The sequence below is a fragment of the Clytia hemisphaerica genome, unplaced genomic scaffold, assembly GCF_902728285.1.
Source record: "Clytia hemisphaerica strain Z4C2 unplaced genomic scaffold, Clytia hemisphaerica genome assembly, whole genome shotgun sequence".
Lineage (NCBI taxonomy): Eukaryota > Metazoa > Cnidaria > Hydrozoa > Leptothecata > Clytiidae > Clytia > Clytia hemisphaerica.
This window is the reverse complement of record NW_027103336.1, coordinates 105,304-130,227: the sequence shown is the minus strand read 5'-3', so window position 1 is coordinate 130,227 and position 24,924 is coordinate 105,304. Positions and strand designations below refer to the sequence as shown.

Here is a 24,924-nt window from a genome sequence, read left to right as displayed (position 1 = left end):
TTGTCATTGCCTCTGATAGTCTTTTTCTTTAACCACAGTAAACCACAGTTTTTTTTCACGTTTTGCGGTAATGTCACTTTTTTTGCATTTTTCACTTCTAGAGCAAAAAAAAGTGGGGGGAAGTTAATTAAAAAATCTGTCTTTGGCTATTTATCAATCTATACATCATTTTGAAGTAATATACCAAAAATCAGCATCCAGAAAAATCTGTATGTGTCACACCAGCCTCCCAAATATCGGTCACTTTTGCCAAAAATCACGATTTTTGGCTAAAAAAATCCAATATATACAATTTTGAAGTATTTTGATGATAATGTGTTTCCAGAAGCAGCTACAACATCAAAAATGGTGTAAAAGTATTCCCCAACTATCTAAACAACACTTTCAGTCAGTATTCTTAGCTCCTGAAGCTTTTGAAGGGTATCGGCTACCGTGAAACTAGATGGCATAGTCGGCGACAGTTGCAAAGTTTCCAAAAACCGTAAGCCTTTTGAGGCAAACTCATTGCTATCAAATCTGATCTCTTTTGCCCATAAGGAATGCTAAATGTCATCATAATAATTCCATGTGGCTGTTATGTGGTTCCTGCCATCATTTTGATCCATATAAGCTGTAATCAGGACATCGTTATGAGCCAAGAATTTCGGGGATCGATCGACCGTTGCTGGTGGAGCGGAAGAAGTAGTGCAATTCAACATAAATCCAGGCTTTTCAAATTCTTTGGTGCTCCTTTGAAATAAATGAGGTGTAGAAAACACTTTTGCATTGAATTTGTCCACTTTCCATGCTCCAACCTGAATAAAAAGTAAAAAGTACTGTAAGTTTGGGTCGACTTCCAATGGTTTGTCGAGAAAAGTGGTCAAAATGACAAATAAATGGATTTTTTATGCTAAAAACAAAACACAAAATATAAGATATACTTACTGGATGTTTTGCCATTATAAAAACAATGTTTCCATGAAGAAAAGTGGCCTAAACCAGTCAAAAAATCCAAGAACTTTAGCAGTAAGTTGGAAAAACCCATTTCTTGGTCGCCATCTTGATTCAGTGTTTTTCTCTACCTTTTCTCCGAAATCTGCTGCCTCACCACGTGATCAAAACATTACATCACCATATATCAAAAGAAAGCTTAGAACCTCTACTTTCCGTTTCTCTTTACTTCTACGGCTAGCAAAGAAGCCAATGGGAGAAATATAGCTTAGAAGATCACTATGTCAAAAAGACGACTATACTCGTCCGCCGGAACGTATGCTCGACGACTATACTCGTCCGCCGGGCTGAAAAGGTTAATGGGGCACCTAAGTCCACCTAAGTCCACCTAACGAAAATTAAAGTTCCAGCCAATTTGATTACTGCATTGTTGTTCTCAGTCGGGTTCAGCTCGGATATATTCCGTGATCCGTAGCTTTGAACCTACAGTCACCTTATGAATAATCCTGTAAATACTGTCAATAACATAAATGGAATTTTGAAATTCTTAGGGACTTGTGTTGCTTTATGTTATCTGAGATTTAAAGCACTTTGAAATCTTTTGAGGGCATTAATTATTATTTTAATATTTGTAAAGGAAATATTTATCCGCATCTTTGCGGCTCTTGTTTATATGAAAATGAAAGTGTTCTGCATTGTAAGTTTAGGTTAGTAATTAATTTGTGTTCATAAAAAATGTCTGTGAAGTTTTGAAAAACAACTTGAAATGTTTGTCTTGAAAACCACATGCCAGATTTCTCACATGAGTCACACAGAGTTTGAAAACTGAAATTGTAGTTGAAGAAATGTTTGCTATCTGTAAACCTACTGTTCATCGCGCGCACATTTTTCTGCTTTTAGTAAGTAAGTAAGTCTACGACCACAGTCGGAGGCGACCGGAAGGCTCCTCTTTCGATAGCTATCTACCCAAAGGTAGGGGAGCGCGCCACTCTTTCTACCTGGATTTCTCCACTTACTCTTGACCTTTCTCTTATCAGCTGAGCATCAAGTAGAGAGACATCAAGTACCATTTTGAGAATCTTTGGTATGATTTGGCTAGGGGTTGAACCATTGAGTTTCAAGCCCGAAGGGCTAGAGGTCAATCTCTTTGGTAGGATTTGAAGCCAACAAATCCTACCAAAGTTGCGCGGCCTTGAGCGACCCGCCTGGTTTTTACACAAATGACAGATTGAAACTAAAATTTATCGCTTAATTTCGAAAAATATATCACTCGAAAAATAAAGGAATTGCTAGATTCAATCCGTCATCAAAAATACGGCGCATATTTTAAGGCTTCAATTTTTCTTGCCTGAGAAAGGTTAGAGATTGACCTCTAGCCCTTCGGGCTTGAAACTCAATGGGTTGAACCCACAACCTTGCAAACCGTAGCTGGATGCTCTACCACTGCACCACCGTTCGCACGGGTCATTATAACAACAAAATATTCCCCTATGAAAATCTCCAAACAAACACCCTCTTTCGAGGGTGCAATACAGAGGAATGTTAGTAAATCCACGGAATACCGGTATATCTGGCCATAAATTCTCAAATACTGGTTAAAAATGATCTAACAAGTACCGAAAATTCAATACCGGACTACGGTCATTATCTTTCGTTAAATAACCGAATAGCGGATACTCGGTTTGCGAAAGAGATCGCTTTTACTACAGATTCGATCGTTTGCTTCTGTAATGGCGAAAACCACGTAACTTAGCAAAGCAAGAAAAACAATTATAAACAAGTGTTAAATTATGACAGAGAGAGAGACAGGGAAATAAAAACTCTCCATAACCAGCTGAGACCAATAAATCAAAAAAGTTCGGCCTCTTTTATTTGACAGGACTGGTAAAAGAAAACGAGTCACAGATTAATGTTTATGATCGCTGGAAGGCCAGGGGTCCTGTGAAAACATCATGTGTCACCAGAAATGATATCGGGTTAGGTTTGGCCGAGTCATTGTCAAAATATAGAGACCTTTCAGGTTTCCCAGCTGGCACACAACGTTCATTCAACGTTAATCTAACATTATATGGTTGATGTGAATGTTAAAACAACGTCGTGTGCCAGCTGGGTTGTAAATAAAACATAAAAAATTGGAAATACTAGCGAGTTATTGTATCCTTGCTTTCAATGACTTAGCTTTTGATTTGTCTACATCCTGACCAACTGAGGACGATGGTAAATCGGCATACTTTTGCCGTCCTGGATTTTGCGGTTCAAAACTGCGTGTTATTTATTCCAAATCGCTTCAGTCATTCCGCCTTCCTCAAAAGTATAAAAGCGAGGTTAAACACGTCTTTATTTTGACTGTAAAGTGCGATACCGTAGGCCTGTACATAACTTGCCAAAACAAACCATGCAAGTGAAATCTTATGTACAGGCCTACGATATCGCATTGAACGGTGTAAATAAACACTTGCTTAACACCGCTAAATACATATACATGTTTTTTTTTTATAAGCAAGTGTCTGCCCCTACATCAGGCTCGCATTATGCTTAGCATTCTATTGTTCTCAAACAATAGAGCCATTGTTTAGGTACCAAAACTGAGCCTGCGTATGCTTATAAACGTTATGCTTATAAAAGAAAAAACATGTAATAAACTTGCTACTGTATTCAGACCAAATATTAGGTAAACACGATTTCTTAGAAATTATTTGAAACTATCCCAGTTACAATTAAACAATAAGCATGAAAAATGAAGATTAATATGAAGAATATAAGTTATTGTGAAATTTTTGACCACAAAAATGTCGTTTTAGCTTACAAAATAAATATTTCAAATAGTATTAATAACCTCCCTCTGTGATAGATAGACCTTGTGCGATCCTCAGTTTGTTTTAGACTGAATACCAAAATTTATTTTACAGGAAAACACGCTCCGACACTTCCAAAGTATCTCAGTAAACATTTGACTCATTCATTTGAATATGACAACTCATCATGTCTTGGAATAATCGAACCCTCCAACTTCACAGCTTGATCCCATTAGGTCCGTCCAAATTCATCATCCCTTGATGTTGTTGTATAATGAGGGGTATCATTCGTTAATCGCATACAGCTCCTGAAAAATTAAAATATGATAATGATATTTTCGAATTGGGCCATTCCAAAAAAAGAAATCTACCCCTTATGCTGATGAGGTCTTTTTAAGGAAAGGTGACCACCCCCTGGATTTTTTTTAATTCTTTAGAACCTGCTTGGTTTCTTTTTCCTTTGGACATCCCTGACTTTTCCCTCTCGTTTTACTGACCACCCTGGACGTCATACCTTCGCAACGGGGTGCAGACTACTTCAAGAAGATCCCATATACTTTTACACCAATCAAAACATTCAACCCGACTTTTACCAGGCTGGGCAAGTTTGTTGAAGATATAGTAAGCTGAAAGCTGAAACTCCACCGAATGTTTTTCAAATAAAAAGTTACTTTTAAAACATCTCATGATATACTATACTTTGAATAGCTTTATTTCAAGACAAACTCAGTCTGAAACAGTGCGTTTATGGTGTATTATCGATCTTCAACCCAAACTATTGCTGTGTATTCAGTCAACATATATTTGGCCCCTCCACGTCCAAATCATAGCGTAGGCAATAAGATTTTGTCAGAAAAGACACGTGCTTTCAATGAAAGAGTTATTGAGAGTCCACTAAATAGACATTCCAAGGATTCTGTCACATCCTGTGGGATGAGAAAGTTACACATTGATGACAAATATGTGATTAATGTCAACAATTTGTAACATCATCCTATCAAATATTTAAAAAGCTTATTTCCGGATTTCGAGGCTCCATTTTTAGTTTTACATCCAAGGCACTTAGAAGTATGAAACTGTGTTTGGGACAACAACTTCTCACAACTTTCAATCATTCTATTGTTGATTTTCTCTAATTCGATTTTCAAGGAGTTGGAGAAAGATTCGAAATTACGGAAAGTATGTTATACGAGTTTCTAATAGAGCTGATCAATATTTCAAATCGAACTACGGAGAGATTCGAGGAATAGAGGTTCGAATTGGAGAGGTCTGAACATAGGTTTAATACACCTAAAGCAGATGAGATGGAGTTTTTATAAGATACTTTAATAATTGGTCATATGAAATAATAAAAATGACACGTTCTTTAGAAAAAGTGGCAAAGAATTTTTTATTACTGGTTAACGACCAACCAAATCAAATAAGAGCTTGTAAAAACTCCATCTCGTCTCCATCTAAAGACCATATCAAAAGTCACCAAAACAAAAGCATCAGTAGTAAAATGTAGAAATAGGGAGAGTGACGTTTTGTCTTTCCATTGTTTTTACAAAACACCACTTTCTCACAAACGTACTGGGATCCTTTCCCACTGGAAAAAAGTGACCAAAATATTGCCCCAGTGGAAAATTATCTTCCAATTTTTGTTCCCATTAAAAAGAATCAAATAAGAAAATCACCACTGCAAAATGTTGTGTGCTACTTTCCATCTTGGCTGAATTTTCCGACTTGAAAAACAATGGAATTAAATTCCCAGCCATAAAAAAACATGGCGTCAAGCCCATTGGATTTTGGTCCGTTATTTTTAACCCCACTGGTTTAAAGATCAAACCGGGTCTATAAAAAGGGGGTGTTAAAAAGGAATTGACGTACAGGCTTTGTTCACATAGGACATCTGCCATGTTGGCTCGAAGGATTTTGGTTTGAAAAAAAAATTAGTCAACTCTCTTATTCCCAAAAAAGTCCCCTGTCTTTTAGTTTTTCTACTTTTACTTTCCAAAAGTTTGAAAGTAAGACCAAACAAATACCAAATGATATCTTATGTGTGAAAAACATGAACCTAACTAAGGGTTGAGAAGTTTAGCAAATCGCAGATCTTTTTAAACAACTTTAAAAAATCCGTAATCAAACATCTACTTACAGTGGGCGTGGCATGTTGCATGATATCTTTCATGTTATGACGTTGTCGACTATTTATTCGTACTTGACGTAACTGCTTCAAAAATTCCGGCCAAAAAATCCTGAAAAATTAAAAACAATGTTAGCAATTTTCCATAACTCGAAAACGCACGAGGAGAAAAATGTTTTTGTTCAAATTGTGGAAATTTTATGTTATGAAAAGTTATTGAGTATAGTTCATAAGGTATTGTTAACTGAAGGGCCTAGAAAATTTCGAGTCAAGAAGACATTCGAGTTAAAGAGGTTCGAGTTAAAGAGCATCCATTGTATCTGATTAGTTCTTAGGTTTTGGCCAAAGTTTTTGTCGTGTTATTATAGGATTTTACTAAAGAAATTGCAAGATTAAACAAAAAGGCTTCTACAAAAAAACGACATCAGTGAACTACATACTTTTGCGAAGAAGAGAATTTTTCGACGATAATCTCCAGCTCGGACGGCGTCAATTCACGACATACACTTTCCAGGATGGACTGAAAATAATGGAAAGTAAAATTTCGTGAGTGAGTCAATATTTTGGAACAGTACGATAGACTAAGCTACATTTATTTCATTGCAAAATTTATCACCAATGTTCTGAATATTTTTACATTAAAATTCATCAATTTTCGTTTTCACAGCTGCCTGCGGCTGTAATTGTATCTCGTCCATCAGCAAAATTAAAATGTGGTGCAAGTGGATGCGATTACCTTAATCCTTTACCTTTGAGACTAGTAGATAAGAAGTAAGTCTGCGACCGTAGTCGGAGGTAGCCCGGAGAGTCCTTTTTCGATTAGCTACCAGAAGGTAACAGAGGGCGTTACTCTGTCTCCCTGGATGTCTCCAGTAACCCTTGACCCTCCGCTTATTTGCTGAGAATCAAACAGAGAGGTATCGAGTACCATTTTGTACGAAGTACGAATCTTTGGTATGATCCGGCAGGGGATTTAACCCTACTACGGCCGTAGCATTAAGATAAAGTATTCAGCTACGTAGACGATGTTATCGTCCGTTACAGTGATGGTAAAGGCGGGAAAATATGGCGATATGGCGTTATGGCGGTAAATGGAAAAAAATCGGCGGGAGAGTTTCGAAGAAGACTAGCAACTCTACCGACTGTAAACTCTTTTCGGCCAAAAAAACCGTTTGGGAATTTTCACACGGTGCACAAGATCGTAGTGGATAGGAAACTAACAGAACAGTACCTTAAACTCTCTGATGGTGACAAACCCATGTTGCTCCTCATCAATTTGTTCGAAACGTGTTTTAAGAACAGCGTAATTGTTCTCCAGATCAGCACGCGCAAAGTCTTGGATGAGTGTCTTCCAACTGTTGAAGCGCATCGATAAAACACGAAAATCTGAATCTCCACGAACTGGAGGGTTCTTCTTCGAGTTTGGAAACGCTAAAAGTATAAAATATGTTTATTAAAGTTTGTCTCAAAAGTATTTGGACACTTTCGCTTTTGAACAATTTCTCAGCACCCATTCATGCAATGTTAAAAAGTTATACACCGTTGGAAAGATGTTTCCAAGGAGAATGATCTGAAAGATAAAATATCTTTGAAAAATGAAGATTTCTTCTATTGTTTTAAAAATCACGACATCAGGCTATCTAGAAAATTTATACTTTGCTGATATAACATCTGTGTTCAGAGTTTTCGTACCTTTCCTACAAAAAAGTAACAGCCCTTTGAAGTGGGCCTAAAATGGCCAAAAATGACCATAAACAGCAAAAATGACCAACTTCACATTGCTGTAACTTTTTGTCTAAGAAAGTCACTGTAAATTTAGACTCAGTTTTCATAACTTTATTATTTTCGCAGATTTCAGGCAGTAGCGTAGACAGGAGGGGCGCAAAATTTTTATGACACAGTAATTATCTTTTAGTATTGTGAATAGACAGTTACAGTGTCATAAAAATCTGCTCTCCTACACAAACTTTGCGCCCCTCCTGTCTAGAAAGGCAGAAAATGAGGTGTGATTTCTATCGGCTATTGATTTTTTTGTTTTGAAGTTATCAAATACACATTTAAAAAATTAACGTACCAGCGGATTTTATAGAGTGTGAAAAGTGGCGAATGAAATGTTGGAATTCCAACGATCCATTTTGATCGGTCAGTAAGGTTTCCCATACCATGTCGCATTCCGTTGATGAAATCTTCAAACCGATTCTAAAAGTAAAAAAAGAGCTAAATGAATGGATAGAGGCAAAGTTTTACGTAGACAGCCCAGTAATCTAGGCTTTTTAGAAAGACTTTTGATTGTTTTCAAGGGTCTATAGCCCACTATCTAGGAGCTGAACGGAACATTGGAAGGAGTTAACCCTTGAAAATTCCGCCATAGCCCAGCATTGCCAAAATTGTCTTATGACGATTAAGATTGACTTGGAATAACAGAGAATTCTTTGAGTTCTATATGTTACTTACTTATAATTTCGTGTAATTTTATAATTTTGGCAATCCCTAATAGTTTTTCATTGATGTTTATTTCATTTCCTTACTTGTACAAAATCTTTCGTAGCATTTCTTTGTTCATTCGTTTCGTGTTTTTGACGTCCAAATCGTGGAAAATCTAAAGAAACAAAGGGAATGGTGGACATATTGCTAGGTTTTCACTGAATATTGACATTTAAGAGTGTAATATCATCTTAAGCCTCGGGACTTCTTTTAGGTAGAAATACTAAATTAAGGTAACTTTATCTCAAAAAGTTTACATTGTTCTGAGCAAGATTTGTGAAAATTAATTTTCATAAGCCCCTATTTTAGAAAATATGTCAAGAATAGAATCAAATTAAAAAGCCTATCTAAGATTCGTACTTTTTCGATCCGCTGAAAATTTTGTCGTATTTTATCTTTGATCAACAAACTCAATTGGTCCATATTACGATCATCGAAACATCCATCCATAAGGAAAGACATTGAAGTCGAACAAGAAGAGCCATTTTGACTAACCGCGCGACCGCCTGTCAACTGGAAGCGATCATCTTCTTCGTCGTCGACGCTGGAACAAGTATCCAACGATGGGCTGTGAACAAAAATGGTAATTTTGACTAGAGAACTAATTTACGGACTTTTTTTTTGTTTCTATGAAAAACCAAGAAATTTACTTTAAAAGTTTGTCACTGCCCTAAAAGTTTGTCTATTATTGCTTCACAGTAACTATGCAAAGGAATTGAAGCGCGCACAAGTGGAGACTGTCCTTTAACGATGGGCTGTGAAAGTTTAGGCGAGAACCTTTTTAGCGAATTTGGCGAGTTTAGAAAAAATTTAGAAAAAAAATTAGAAAAAAATAGTTCTCGCCAAAAAAACGATCTTCTTTCCCAATTGGCACATAGCATTGTTTTAACGTTCATCTAACGTTATATAGACGTTGTGAATATTGGATAAAACTTTGAAACAAGGGTTGTACCTCGTTAGAGATACCTCACTGAAACACATAATATACAAACCACTGAGTTTTATATAAACCCTGGAGGCAGTTTCTCAATCCTGACCAACCAAAATATTTTGATCGGAGTTTTTGAAAAGTGGTACCCGCAGAGAGAGCACTAGATCTTGTTTTGCTCGTACAATAGTAATGTAGCAGCACCGTTTGTCGTTAGGCAAAGTTTTAATACTACAATAATGGCTTCTTTGCGGGTACCACTTTCAACAAAACTCCGATCAAATATGCCGGATATAACTTGGTCCACGGTTTATATAGGTTAGCAATACAAACCTTTTTCGCAAGTTTCTAAGAAATTCTACATATTTGATTTCACCATTGGCATCTTTCGGTACATTTGCAATTAGATTCTGGAAATCTTCTTCATCAATATTGAAAGATAGTACGCTTTCCAATCCAGCTCGAAATTGTATTTTTGACAATGTCTGGCATCCTTGACGATCTAATTTCCTGAAAATTGATTAGATAAATTTAGATAAGGGTTAGGTCAATGGATCGTCTCGCACCATAGATTTATAAAGCCTGAAGGTGAAAAGTGTGCTGTGGCTAGGCAGGAAATCCTACCTAGCTCACGTGACATTACAATAGACTTTCAGCGCTTGACCAATCAGAAACTTCGCGGGTTTTCGAAAACAATAGCAATTGAAGCACGACATCTAGCCTTTCGGGCTTTATAAATCTGTGTCTTACACTCGAAGAGCATTTTACACATGAGGTACTCAAGACGGAAGTAAAAAGCTAATTTATTCAGGTTGGATATAAACAATAGATTGAAAGGAAAATCCACCAAGTGTGGTACAAAAGATTGCTCGAACGAACACAGAAACCGTTGATGTACTTAAGTTTGCTAAACGTAAAATTGACGATGGAGTGACAGAAGCGATACGGAACAACCCGCAGTTTTGACCCGTAAAATCGATGAGACGATAAAAGTGCTGAGCTACCGTCATTGTCCTCAGTCAATCAGGATCTACACAAATCAGAATCTAACCGACTACTTCGCTGAAATACACACACACACACATAAACTCATTAATACCTGAATTTGTCGAGCAGTTGAATATAGTTTTTTCCAAACATGAACCACAAGCGATTTTCGATGGAAGAAAGACTACTCGTGACACTTCGGCATCTTTCGTCTTTTGCAGTCACGTGACTTTTTGTACTGTTATTGTTGTTGTTGAAAAATTTGAGAAATTCTTTGAAATTCACTGAATCGTTGTTTTGAACTTGAAGATTGCATCTGTTGATAAATTAGGCGGTTGTGTTAAAAGGGGTGGAAATTTTCTAATTATTGTCATTTAAAACAAGTGACCCGCGTGATTTTCAAACAAAAACCAGGTTGAAAGTGAAACGATGTCGCTTAAAAACAAAGAAAAGGATATACTCAATTCGTCATTCCCAATGCGGTGTGAATCGTAAGGCTTCACTTTTTTTTGATTGAGAAAAGTTTAAGATTCCTTTGTAGCCTTCGGTTTGAAAATTAATGTGAAAATGCCTTTTAGCCCCTAATATCGCAGGTAAAAATTACTAACATATTTTGAAAATTCATTTTCCTGATTCGAAATATAGTCTGATACGTGAGATACCCTGCAAAATTTATGAAGGAGGGCAAACGTTCATGACATATTCATTATCTTTTGATAAAACAAAGACAATAATTACAGTGTCTTAAAAACCGCTCTCATCTATAAATTTTGCAGGGTATCTCGCTACGCCTATGATGCAGCCAGTGACCCATCAAGATATTTTTAACTATATGTAGACCATCTCTAAAATTTGACTTATCTAAAGATAATGAAAGCTATTAAAAGTTAGCGAAGCATCGAAAATATTTTGGAAATCAACAAAAATATATGGAAGCATGTGGCAATTTAAAACTTTTCATATTTGAAAATAATTCTTGAAATACAATGAAAAAAATAAACGGGGGAGTGTGCATTTTGTGATATTTTTGTGGCAATAGGATATCTCAGGGAGCAACAAAAAAAACTTAATCCATCTATTTTAATCCTTTGCGCGTGAAGAAATCCAAAGAAAAGTAATAAACTGTTCTTAGAAGAATCTACGTAAAAAAGTACTTCAAGTAGGCTGAGATCAAGTTTACGAAATTTTTAATGCCTTTTAATACGCTTTCATGGGTCAAAGCCTGGAAATACCCAAAAAAAACATCTATCTTACATGACCTGTACTCTAAGGTCCCGAATAGTAGGGGTGCGTAATTTTTCTCAAAATTTGATAAACTGGGAATAAAGGGGGGGTCCAAATTTTTACCTCCCAAAACCCCCGTTAATTCGGCAACATATAGAATAGCGCCGTCCAGCTAATCGACAAACTAACTAAAACCTATTATCCCACGGGCTGCATAGGTAAATGATCGGAAACAAACACGTTTTTTATAAGAAAAAGCCTATATCAGAACATAAGTCAACGATGGTCAAATATTAAGTTAAAAACATTTTACGGCTTTCTGAACGATTTCTCGATTCAGGAAAATGCACAAATTATTTTAGAAAATTGTGAAAATAAGAACATAAAGTCAAAAAGCTAAGAACATCCGAAGGCTTCAAAATTTTTGGATGTTTCATAAGAAATTGTGTACATCTTATACAGCCGAAAACATCACGCCCCCACTCCAGGCGGAGTGAAATGAAAGATAACATGGGACATTCAGTGTTCTGGTGTTTCTCACTAGGGGAAATTGATTGAGGAAGAATTCTGGTAAGATCTTTTCATACAAAAAAAAAATGGAAGGAATAGTACCCTATGGAATACACGTCTTTTTAATAAGAACATCCAAAGTTTTTGAAGCCTTCAGATATTCTTAACTTTTTAAGTTTTAAGCCTAAAAATGTTCTTAGCATGTTCTTATTTTCACTATTTTGCGACTACTTTTGTCTATTTTTCTAAAAAATAGCTGTTTTAGGGTCTGTGAAGCCTTATAATGTTCTCAACTTGTTCTTAATATTTTAGCCAGCAAAGCCTTATGATCTTATATAGTTAGTTCTTGTATAAAAGAAAAAGTGTTTACTAAATCTGGCGTTAAAATATCTTGCTATCACGTAGTAGGCTGAAAGTAATTTCACAAGTATCATAATAAGTTGACGAGAATGAGGGTAGAGAAAGGAAAAAGCACTTTGTTATTTTTAGAAACTAGGAAATCTTTATCGCCCGGGGGGGTACTACCCTTGTCGACCGACGGGGGTGCTCCGCCGAGGTTCGAAAAATGGACCCTACGTGGGACTTGAAATTTGCGAAAAAAGTGACCCTGAATGGGACTGAAATTCCAAAATTTTCTTAAATTTCCTACTTTTTCCCCGAATTTTCCAAAAATAGGCACCCTACGAGGGACTAATTTTTCTATTTTGGTGTTTTTGCGACCCTACCTGGGACTCGTGGAGGTTAAAAAAGGTACCCTGACCAGCGGAGCATCCCCGTAACCCATTTTGCCCTAGTACCCCCCCCCCGGGCTTTATCGATGCTAGACTCGACTGTTCTTATTTTTTTGGCATTTTGAGTCTCAAATGGTCCCTTACCCCATTCTTATATTTAAAAGAATTAGCTTTAAGTATATTTTTGTTTACGCTATTTCAGACTTAAATTGTTCTTAAATTAAATTGTTCTTCTTTTATTTGGCATTTTTTGAGCCTCGCTATTCTTATGAAATTGTTCTTATATAAAAAAAGGTATTGCTAATGGATTTTTCAGATCGCCACTTTGTTCTATTTTTTGACTCAATCTCAGGAGGAAGTCCCATCAAAAAGTTTTATGAAAACAACATTTTTTCTTGTTATGATTCTCCACCGTTGACTCTTTTTAAAAAAGCGTTTGATGACATTTTTTAGTTGTGTTTTCAACGACGGGAATAAAAATTTCAACTTTGAACTTAATCCAAGACTTTGGATTGTAGTCATGGTTACTTTTCTCTGCATTGATTGCGCGCTGAATAGAATCTCGATCGGTCGGAATATGATTGAGGCATGTGCTTTTCACGCTGAACAATTCCTATTAAGCACTCACCTATAGGCGGACAACCCTCTATCATTCTTGATTCTGCCAGCTGCCACCTACCTTATCGGCCCTTTTTACGCCGGTCCTAATATAACACCGGCCCCTTTTATGCCGACCCTTATTACGCCACAGCCTAATTTTGGGCTTACGCCAATTAGGGCCGTTAATAACGCCAAAATTTGTCAAAATGGCTATTTATGCTTCAAATTAGTGAATAATGACTAAAATTTACATTAAAATGTAATTTTTCAATAGTAAATTATTGAAAATTCCATTGAAAATCACTGATTTTTAGATATATTAAATATTTTACTGAAGTTTAAAATATGGAGTAAAACAATGGGTAATTTTTGTCTTCGAATCATACCTAATCCCTAATCCTTTAAATTGAGAAATCACGATAAAGAATTAACGCCGCTTTTAGGTTAAAATTGCAAAATCTTGGCCCTTTTTACGCCGGCCCTTTTAACGCCGGCCCTCTTAACGCCGGCCCTTATTACGCCACGAGCCCAAAAATAAAAAAGGTGTAAAAAGGGCCGATAAGGTATATACTCTAAAGCCTAAATGGGATTGGTGTCGAGTTTACAAAGGTTGTTTAGCTCAAATTTATAAATTCGAACCAAGTATCCTTATGTACAGCATTGAGAGAGATTTTTTTTAATTTCTAGCTCAAAATGACCAGATTTTATGACACTATGAGAAGTCAATTTTTGATACTTTTTGGGACCCTTTCAGAGAGTCAAAGCTAATTTATCGTTTTTTTGTAGAAAAAGGACCCTTATGGGCACATGCCGAAACCAATTTTTTGATTGAGTCTAGATCGCTTTTACCAAGTCTGAATCACAGACCTCTAAAGGTATACTTCCTATAAGTATACTACTTTATGTAATTCTGCATCTTTTCACATCAAATTTATTCATAAAATTCTTGAGGAAATTTATTAAACTCTTAAAAAACTAAACCCACCTTTCTTAGCTGAGCTCTTTGTCACAAAAACCTCGGGCTATAAACTTAGACGAGGAGAGCAACTTATGTTACCTCCGGCTAACACAGTTAAGTTTGGCTTACAATCTCTAAGTTTTGTTGGCTCCCTCATTTGGGATCGTCTCTCTAAGGATGTGAAAAGCTCTGCAACGTTTACTACATTTAGGGGCAAATCAAAAATGTTGCCAAACGATTTTTGCACCTGCCCAATATGTTAATTGTGGTTGATATTTTTGACTATTTTTATAGAAGTTGGATTTTGTTAATAACAGTTTAAGGCTGTTACTATTTAGGACGTTAGGTCCTTTACTTTATGTACCAACTGAAAATAAATTGATAATAATAATAATAATAAGAAGAAGAAACATTTTTGTTAGATGGTGAGCAGAAGCCTACATATTAGCATATTAGGTGTAAAAAAGCTAATAACTTACTCGTCTGAATTGCAGACCTCTATAGATATACTTCCTATAAGAAAAAATTTTTCGCTAGAGGATGAACAGAAGCCTAGCCTTTACCTGGCACAGAAGTTTTCAAAATCTTGAGAGCGAAGATAAAGTCCATAATCAGCCAGCACCATTAAGAAATGTTCCTTGGTGACCAAATCATGTTTATTGGCGAACTCGCTGAAAGCATGGTACATGTCTCGATAACCTTCATTTGTTGTCTTGTTTAACCAGTTCTCAGTCGAGACATCACGACGGCGTGGACTTTTCTTAAAATGAGAATAATATATTCAGTGCAGATACGGTCTAATTGAAACTCGAAACTCTGTCAGGTACAGTATAACTGATGACGTCAAATTTCGTCTAAGCTAGGACCATCTTTTCGCACGTGACGGTTCTGTTCCGAAATAAAATGAAGCCGTACTATTGGTTACATTCAAGTCTTACGTCCCTTTTTACCAATAGAATGGCTTCATTTCGTTTCGGAGGGAAATGGAACCGTCACGCACGAACATGGTCTAGATCTGATAGGCAGTATTTTTGAGTAAGAGATTTGTGGTGTGTTATACTGGCGTTGTTGCTCTTTAAAAATTGGACCCTTGAGTAAATTTTGGGGAACATTTCTATTTACACCCAAATAGTGCACTTTAGGAAGCCTGAAAAAACGTACCCTTGAATACTCTTGTCTCCCGAATAGACGGGGGGTCTGAATAAGCAGGGGGATAGGAAAATTTTCTAAATTTTAATAAGCGGATGGAATAAGAGGAATAAGAACCAATACTAACAAAAAGGAAAATTTTAACAAATTCAAGGTCCATCTACACTGTAATAAAATATTGAATTATTCGAATTTAATTAGGGGGGTCTTAATAATAAGAGCGGGGGGGGTGGATTTTTTTTCTCTTAACATTTAGCGGGGGGGGGACGTCTATTCGGGAGACAAGAGTAGGGCTGAACCTATTTTTCTTTTTGCCTAAGGTCCTAGACAGTTATTCCTAAATCTATATACACCTTTTCGACCGTAGTCGCGCGTTTTGGCCCGACCACTTAATTATTTAATTATCTCCCTAAACTCGATCCAATCCTTTTTTGACACATTTTTCTATTATTGTCTGTAGGTGAGAAAAAAAGACGGGGACGGTTTTAGTGGGATAAATCGGGCAAAAAATGCCCGCGCAGCTATTGGTGGCTACGGTCGAAAAGGTGTATTCAAACCCCGAAATTCTGTCAGGCACATTACAACTGATGACGTCAAATTTAGTCTAAAATACACTAGATCTGATAAATAAGCGTACCCTTAAGGGCGGCATCTATTTTTCTTTTTGCCTAAGGTCCTAAAGTCTATTCACGATAAGTGTGCACTCTTTTTTCATTTACCTATAACTTTTAAAGGAATTCTTCAATCTTTATAAATTTGGTACCGTCGGAAAGATATTAGTGAGTGGAACAATTTGAAATAAAAAAATATTCAAAAAAATTCTAAAAATGAAGATGAAAATGAAGAAGAAAAAAATGAAGATCTTGTAGATAAATGCTATAACTTTCATTTTCACTGAAGAGATTCTTTGATCTTAGGAGGTCATCACTGTGAAAAAATTTCATTAAAATATTTATTCAATATAAAGTTATGATATAAAGTTGATAAGTGATTGACCCCAAAAAACAGCAAAAAACAGCAGAAAACAGCGTTTTTAGACCCCAATCAGCTTATAACTTTGTTTGATATCTTTTGACTGAATGATTATTTTTGAAATATTTTTTCACAGTGATCACGTTCGATGATCAAGGATTTACTTCAGTGAAAATGATAGTTATAGCACTTTTCTACTAGATCTTCATTTTTTTCTTTTTCATTTTCATCTTCATTTTTAGAATTTTTTTAAATATTTTTTTATTTCAAATTGTTCCACTCACTAATATCTTTCCGATGGTACCAAATTTATAAAGATTGAAGAATTCCTTCAAAAGTTATAAGTAAATGAAAAAAGAGTGCACACTTATCGTGAATAGACTTTAGACAGCTATTGCTAAATCTGAATTGTATACCTCTTTGGTATGACTGAAATCCGTGGTGAGGATTCTGTCACAAAACAATTTCATTGGAATCAACTCTCCATTCTTAGAGTCCAGTTTTCTCCACAATTTTTCAAATTCAAACGATTTCAAATGGTAGCCGTTTGTCGATAATGTGTCTTCAAAAATCCGCCTAGTGACGTTGTCTTTACCCTCTAACTGTAATGTTACCAACAATTCAGTCAAACTGTCAAAAAAAAATTGAAAAATTGAAACAGTGATCATAGAAAAGTAAAATTTAGTTTAAATGTTAATAAGAACCCCTGGGTTAACTGTTTTTTTCAACTGTCGTTTAGAGCCTAGGAAATTCAAATTCATTGCCCAAACCATGCTTTCTCTGGCAAGGAAAAGTGAAGCCACTTATTTCCCATCCAGATCGCGCTTCGAACGCGCCGTAATCATGACGACAGATTTTATATAGTGGTTCTTTTGTTTTTGAGGGCTGCATTTTTTTTAAATCTAGCGATAGATCCAGCATTTTTGTAAAAATTACGCGCGGGCGTTCTGGATTGACTTAATTTCCCATCCAGGAGTTTTAAGTCTAACCTTTCAAAGCTTTGAAGTCAATGATTATTCCCTTTAATTAATATAATATTACTTCAGAGATTTTCAACCGTGTCACACTGACAAGAGGTACACTGATTATGAATTTGAACAGAATGCCCCCCCCCCGTATTTAGTTTGAATCGGATCAAGTAATATCTAAATTCTACTATCCCTCACCTAAAACACACAAAACATAACCCATAATACACCCCTGTGTCATACAACCGCTGGTACCCCAGCCCCACTGAAAAACTTGGCCAAAATTTCGTCCCCGGTGGAAAAAATACGCTACAATTTCAGCACCACTGAGAAATTGACCATTGAAAATTCAATGCAAAAATTTGCTGTCGAGAACCATCCTCACTGGAAATTATATACATGAACAATAGAACTTCAATTCCCATTGGGATTTTTATCCCCACTATGGGAAAAAGTTCCACCGGGGCTGCGAGAGAAGGGTGTTATAATGAAAGCCTTACTTTTTCTGTGCTTGGTTTTTCAGCTGATTGAGAACAGCATTGGCCGATTGGTAAGATTCATTGTTGTCTTCATCTTCGCGTGTGAAGAACCACGAGGGATATTCTGATTGGCTGTCTTCTTTCTATGGTAAATAAAAAATGGTCTCAAAATCATCTAGTTAGCGGCCGTAGTGCAGTGGTAGAGCATCCGGCTACGGTGCGCAAGGTTGTGGGTTCAATCCCCAGCCGGGTCATACCTAAGGTTTCCAAAATGGTACTTGATACCTTTCTGCTTGATGCTCAGCAATTAAGAGAAGGATCAAGGGAAAGTGAAGCAATCCAGGGAGAAAGAGTGGTGCCCTCCCCTACCTTCGGGTGGACAGCTATCGAAAGAGGAGCCTTCGGGTTGCTTTCGACTGCGGTCGCATACTTACTTACTAGACCTAGTTAAGACGGCCTGTTGTATATCCGTTCATTTGAGAGAAGCCCAAATAGGGATATCCCAAGGAGGGATATAAACGGAAAAATGACAGTTTCTAACCTTGTTTGCAAAATCAAATTCAAAGTAAATTGGGGGAGTCACGCGCAAACAGTTGAGTCTGTAGGCCTTGGTAAGAAATTGGGTGATTCTACCAGAAAAATACATTTCTAGTGATGAAAAGAATTACCTTGACAGGTTGTCGAACCTTTTTGTAAAATTCATCGTAAGATATCATACTTTTCTCGTTAAAGCCGTATCTAAAGAAAGATAAAGTCAAGGGTTTACATTACGAAATATTTTGCAACCAAGAGAAAGCGAGTATACACGTTTTTTTAAGAAAAAACTATATAAGAACATAAGGCTTCGATGGCCGAATGATTAAGAACAATTTAAGAACATTTTAAGGCTTTGCACCCGATTTCTTATGAAAATAGCCAAAATACTTAAAATACTTAAAATGGTGAAAATAAGAACATGTTAAGAACATTTTTAGGCTTTGTAAAATTCAAAAAGTTAAGAACATCCGAACGCTTCAAAAAAGTTTGGATGTTCTTATAAAAAAATGTGTATTCAAAAAAAAAGTTAAGATCTCAGCAACAATAGTTTTCCTTTCTGAAGGAAAATCATCTGGTAGATTTATTTTGAAATACTATTTTTTTAAGGGAAATGAATTTCTAGGACGGAAAAACCTTGAACCTTGAACACCATTTCAAGTATTACAACTTTATTGCAAATAAAACATATACACATAAATGTGACTAAAAATTCATAATTTTCATGACGTAACGTACAGAAACATCTCACCTTTAGCCAGCAGTGCCGCTGAACCAGGGCTATAGAATTAAACTTACTACTACTAGAAAAAGCTGGGTGTTTCCTTAGAAAACATTACACCATGAACATCATGAATTGCAAGTTAAACATACCTTTTCATGAGCCTGTTGAATTGACTGTATGTGATTGACATACCCAAGAATTTTGATAAAATGCGATGCAAATCTTGCCTGCTGACAGAGCTTTTTTCCTTGCTGTCGTACGATTCGAACAAATTCTTCATAGAGAAGTACCCTGTCTTCATTTTCTCCCTGAGTAGCTGTTGAAGCTGAGAAATAAACGAGAATTACTGTGTACTTGTTGGTGAGAAATAAACGAATTACTGTGTACTTGTTGGATAATTTCTTAAGGTTATAAGTTGGGTAAAAGTTTGGTCACTTTCAGACATTTTTTAGTCATTTGGTTCCCAGACCAAAGTTAAGACAATTACAGTTCACCCTCCCAATTACAGTTATCTTTGGAAATGAGATTTTTTACATGGAAAGGAAATCGGTAAACTAAATGGTAGCGGAGAATGGGGTGCAAAAAATATACCAGACAATAACTTTTCTTTATATAGTTCACACTGGGGCACTCGATTCAAAACGACCATACATGTGGCTCAAAATTAGGCCTTTAAAATCGGAACCTTACAATATTACAGAGAAGATTTTGCACAATTTGAGCAAATTTGAGTGAAAATCGACCCTTACGGCCTAATTTCTTGAAAAAATTTCGCCATTTTCACGCAAAATATGGTCAGATTTTTGAAATTTTTAGAGGGCAATTTTTCTCATCTTTGCTTACAAAATATAGCATGTATGGTAGGTCATTTACCTATTGAGCACTCCCCCCCCCACCGGGAGTTCACAATATTTATATACCTCTGTAGTTGAGGCTATGTTGTCGTTTTTCTTTTTCTCAGAATCTCCTCCGTTCATGGCAGATTGTGATCTTGTGGTGGAGCGACTTTCACTACGAACACTCATATTAGCTGCATTTCCTAAGAAAGATGATTGAAAATGAAATATACACATATCGAGCCTATCAGTTTCACGAAAGACGATTGTAGTGTGTAAGGGTTGATAATTATTATGACATTGGCAAGTTAGTGTGGAAACAAGTTGTAGCCATGTACTGCCAAAGGACAAGTGCAGACTACCAGGCTATCTTATTAAAGCAGCCCGTTTGTTTCTATTCGAACCATAGAAATAGAATGATTACTGTAACATTGACAAGTTAGTGTGGAAACAATTTGTAGTCATGTGCTGCCAAAGGACAAGTGCAGACTACCGGGCTATCTTATTGAAGCAGCCCGTTTGTTTCTACAAAATCATAGAAATAGAATGATTACTGTAACATTGACAAGTTAGTGTGGAAACAAGTTGTAGCCATGTGCTGCCAAAAGACAAGTGCAGACTACCGGGCTATCTTATTGAAGCAGCCCGTTTGTTTCTACAAAATCATAGAAATAGAATGATTACTGTAACATTGACAAGTTAGTGTGGAAACAAGTTGTAGCCATCATGTGCTGCCAAAAGACAAGTGCAGACTACCGGGCTATCTTATTGAAGCAGCCCGTTTGTTTCTACAAAATCATAGAAATAGAATGATTACTGTAACATTGACAAGTTAGTGTGGAAACAAGTTGTAGCCATGTGCTGCCAAAAGACAAGTGCAGACTTAACAGAGCTACATATCTTATTAAACCGGCCGGTTTGTTTCTACAAAACTTCGATTGATTTTTCTTATTTGGCTTGGACATACTCGCTCAATTAAACGGATTTTCCATTTATCCTAACCTTTAATGATAAAAATAGATAAAAATAATGTGGAAAAGGTCGTGAATTAAAATTGATGAGTCCATTTTGAAAGCATTGAAATAATCTTCAACAGCAGCTCGATGTGTTGTAAACAACGTTTTTTTGGGACTCTTAGATAGATTTTTCCAGAATTCTGGTCGACTAGAATAGATAGCAAATTTTGGTTCAAATTATCCGTAAATTGTGAGCCATTGAGGTTAGAGATTTCTTATATCCGTGATTTCAAGTTTTTTCAAAAGTTGTGAAAAGGTACAATCTTTTTTTATAAGAACAATGAGGCTCAAAACTATTATGCTGTCCAGGGTTTCGGTAGCGTGGGAAGATCTATCCCACGACACAGAAACCCTGAAAGCAGACGGGTAAGCTATATCAATCTAATTACCAGTAGTAGGTTTGTTAAAAAAAAAAAAATATTTGAAGTCAGTGCTGCTTAAGGAAGAGCTGAGAAAGTGTTCTTGGAGCAGATTGGGCTGCTTGAAAATGAATAGAGAGGGATTGCTTGAGCATAGAAGGTGTAATCAGAACAATGTTTTGAAGAAAAGAAGATGAGATTGCGATAAAAAAAACTTAAGAACAGAGCTAAGCCTGGAATTTCTCAAATTCAAACAATTCAAGGCTCAACTATCAAAATTGAGAACATTATAGGTTCAATTTGAGGCCCAAAATTGGAGAGAAGATCCATCCTGTATTGGTTCTTATAAAAAGAGTTTTTGCTCGCACACACCCGAACGTAGATATAATACACGTGAACATAACATTGAGGAAGACATGTTTCCTAATAACCTTTTACTTAAATCTTCTACTTCCTAAAGAGCTTATAAACCTACTCTCTAGCAAAAAGTGGAAAAGTAGAAAAAATAATGATTAACTTCCAAGATGTTAGAATTCCCATCTTGAAACGAAACTAGAAAGTTCGGAAGATACAGAAAATTCAGAAAAACATTTAGCAATCATCAGCTGAAAATAGACCTTACAATGAAACTACACGTTTTTTTTATAAGAACAAACTATATTAGAACGTAAGACTTCGATTGCTAAAATGTTAAGAACAAGTTAAGAGCAGTTTAAGGCTTTTTTGACCCTAAACACCTATTTTCTTCGAAAAATGGACAAAAGTACTCTCAAAATGGTGAAAATAAGAGCATGTTAAAAACAATTTTAGGTTTAAAACTCAAAAAGTTAATAACATACGAAGGCTTCAAAGATTTTGGATGTTCTTATAGAAAAACATGTACCGGAAAGGGCGAAAAAAGTTAGATGAATTAAAATCCCTACCCAATTGATATTTGTAAGTTGTTTGACCTGAACTACATGGTTTTTAATATAAGAACACAAATCTAAGAACAAAGCTCCCTCATACTTTTGAAAGAGAAAACTGTCGGCGAACAAAGTAGGAACACTTTAAGACTAATTATAAAAAGACTCTTTTTACCAAAGATTGGAATTCTGATTTGACTTCGATCTTCACCAATGATGACGTCAGCATGCGATGGAATGTCTGGTAATAGCATAATATCATCTTTGTGACTGCCTCTGAAATGTTGAGATGATTACACTATTCTTCTTTTATAAGAACAGTTTTATAGGAACGATGTGGCTAAATGATATAGTGACTAAGGCGGCCACCAAGGTTGGGGCCAACGGGTCGGAAAATTTTTGACATTATGGTACTCTACATTGGCCTAGAAGTGGTCTAAATTAAATTTTTATGAAGTTATTTGAATGAAAAAATCAAAAAAAAAGTTAGGCTTTTTTTATACTGATAATCACCAAAGAATATACTACTAGATATATTAACCAAATTAAACCTATCAGTAAATAAAGCGGACTTTTACATGCTCAAAATTCATAAGTAAAAGTAGATTGAGAGTATGCTTTAACAGACAGTAAGCATATACAGTAATAAAAATTAAAATTGTAATTAAGTAATTGAAGCGATGCTCTCGAGTCGACACAAACTCTCTACCAAGGGTACGGGGTTTGCGATTTCAGAAATACCATATAATTTTGCTAAAATTTCCGAGATTCCGTAAAAAAATACTTGCGATTCCGATTCCGATTTCTTAGGGTATTTTTCCTCGTTTTGACTAATTTTTCATCAAATTTGATTTTTCATGTATGAATTCCGAAAAAGAGGGATAGAAACTTTATAATACCAAAATTCCGAAACAAAAATTCATGGATTTCCGATACCGAAACTATTTCAGCATTCCGAAATACCGAAGGAATTTTGCCCGATTTCCGAAATTCCAAAGAAAGAAGGGTCGATTTCTGCAATTTCGAAGAAAAAAGGGTAAATTTCCGCAATTCAGAAATACCGTACACCCCCTACCAACTTCATCTAAATCAAGTTTATCTGTTATATTTTTATGGATATGGAGCAAAGAAAGATTGTTAAACCGTTTTGGCTTCATTGTTGAACGTAGCCAAGTCTTTTTTCTCTCACCCTCTCTTTCTCTCTCTCTCTTTTTTTTTGCAAAAAAAAGGGGGGGGGGCTACAACAATATAAAGCAATTTCATACGAATAGCCTGATAGAGTTCATTCTTAGAGTATGTTAACAGTTTGGGCGTGCAGGGTGTATCTGTTGCCACCTGATGCGCTGGTTGTGTATCTTACAAACCGACTTTAAATTTCTCACCTAGAAGATAATCTTGAAACGCCGCGAAGCTTCAAAGATGCTGGGTCACCAATACGAGATGCTGGATGTTCCACACGGAGCATGGGGAGAGTGACGTCATCAGGTTGATCACGTGACGAGCGATCACCGAATTGCCAAGGTGTTTTTACGACCATTTCTTTGCTGAAAAAAGAATAAAGTAAGGTCTATCACCATAATAATTTGTAAAAAGACACACAAAAAGAAGCCTGCCTGTGCAAAGATAAGTACAGGGTACTTTCTCTGCCGGCATTTGCTGTTTAAAGTTATTTCAGAATACAATCGAAGCAACAACACCAGTAGACTCCCTACAAGAAAATCTTTTCCATAAATTGAATCAAAGGTGCGTACACGTTTTTTTATAAGAACAAACTTTGTGAACTCAAAACACCGTGTTTCTTAGGAAAATGGTCAAAAATATTCACAAAATGGTCAAAATAAGAACATATTAAAAACATTTTTAGGCTTAAAACTCAAAAAGTTAAGAACATGCGAAGACTTCAAAATTTTTGGATGCGTGTACACTGTAAGCTTTTTAATTACGGGGAGAAGATAAACGCAGATAAACAGAAAAAAACCGCAAAACATAAAGAATTCAACCCGTTGCAATAAAATTTATCAAGTAGTCCATCAAGGTAAAACAACGATAAAGTTCTCACTTTTATCAAATATGAGAATATGGCTCTATATCAAGAAAACGATAATGTTATCCATATATTGCTAATAGCAACCAAAAATAAGTGTGTCAGTAAATATTCAAAAGTCTCAGGAGTAATCAGAATTAATTGATTTTCAATGATAAGCCATTTAAAAACTAATTGCCCACCCCGTTTTCTGATATGGCGAATACTCTTTTTTTTACTCCTTGATTGCTTTGTGTTGGCGGCCGCCCTACTTTCATATAAATTTGTATAGGGTGGAAGATGTCCAATATTCATTCATGTTTTTAGAATATCAATACCCAGCTGGCACACAACGTTGTTTCAACGTTCTTCTAACGTTATATGGACGTTGTGAACGTTAGATAAACGTCGAAAAAACGTTGTGTGCCAGCTGGTTTGCATTATACATTCCTACTTGAAAAAGTAACAAAGAAGTATATCCATTGTGTTAGACTATGACCGGGAGAGGGCACTTGACGGCTGACGGGGACGTGCCGTTAGAGTTTAAAAAATGCAAAATTGAGACCCTGTCAGAAATAAAATTCGAAAAACTTTCCCATTTTCTACCCTGAAAATTGTCAAAAATTACCAAAACAAGTCGACCCTGTCAGATACACATCTTGAAAATTAATAAATTTGGGACCTTGT

The 24,924-nt window shown here is 36.0% G+C and overlaps 1 protein-coding gene and 1 long non-coding RNA gene across 2 annotated transcripts; both read right to left on the bottom strand.

Moving 5' to 3' along the window:
• Nucleotides 1-123: 123 nt before the first annotated feature.
• On the bottom strand, nucleotides 124-1,286 carry LOC136817728 (uncharacterized). The gene is made up of 2 exons (XR_010848145.1): nucleotides 925-1,286; nucleotides 124-794 (listed from the first exon to the last, which is right to left on the bottom strand). It is a non-coding gene; the product is annotated as an uncharacterized lncRNA (long non-coding RNA).
• A 2,392-nt stretch (nucleotides 1,287-3,678) lies between these two features.
• Nucleotides 3,679-24,297, bottom strand: LOC136817716 (EF-hand calcium-binding domain-containing protein 6-like). Its single transcript, XM_067074036.1, has 18 exons — nucleotides 24,274-24,297; nucleotides 23,597-23,758; nucleotides 22,390-22,490; nucleotides 20,019-20,137; nucleotides 19,248-19,423; nucleotides 18,509-18,578; nucleotides 17,862-17,983; nucleotides 16,810-17,023; nucleotides 14,836-15,032; nucleotides 10,362-10,565; nucleotides 9,596-9,772; nucleotides 8,695-8,902; nucleotides 8,379-8,449; nucleotides 7,925-8,049; nucleotides 7,082-7,281; nucleotides 6,291-6,370; nucleotides 5,863-5,962; nucleotides 3,679-4,033 (listed from the first exon to the last, which is right to left on the bottom strand). Exons 2-18 carry the CDS (start codon nucleotides 23,749-23,751, stop codon nucleotides 4,010-4,012), a joined length of 2,343 nt encoding a protein of 780 aa, XP_066930137.1. The 5' UTR covers nucleotides 23,752-23,758; nucleotides 24,274-24,297; the 3' UTR covers nucleotides 3,679-4,009.
• Nucleotides 24,298-24,924: the final 627 nt, after the last annotated feature.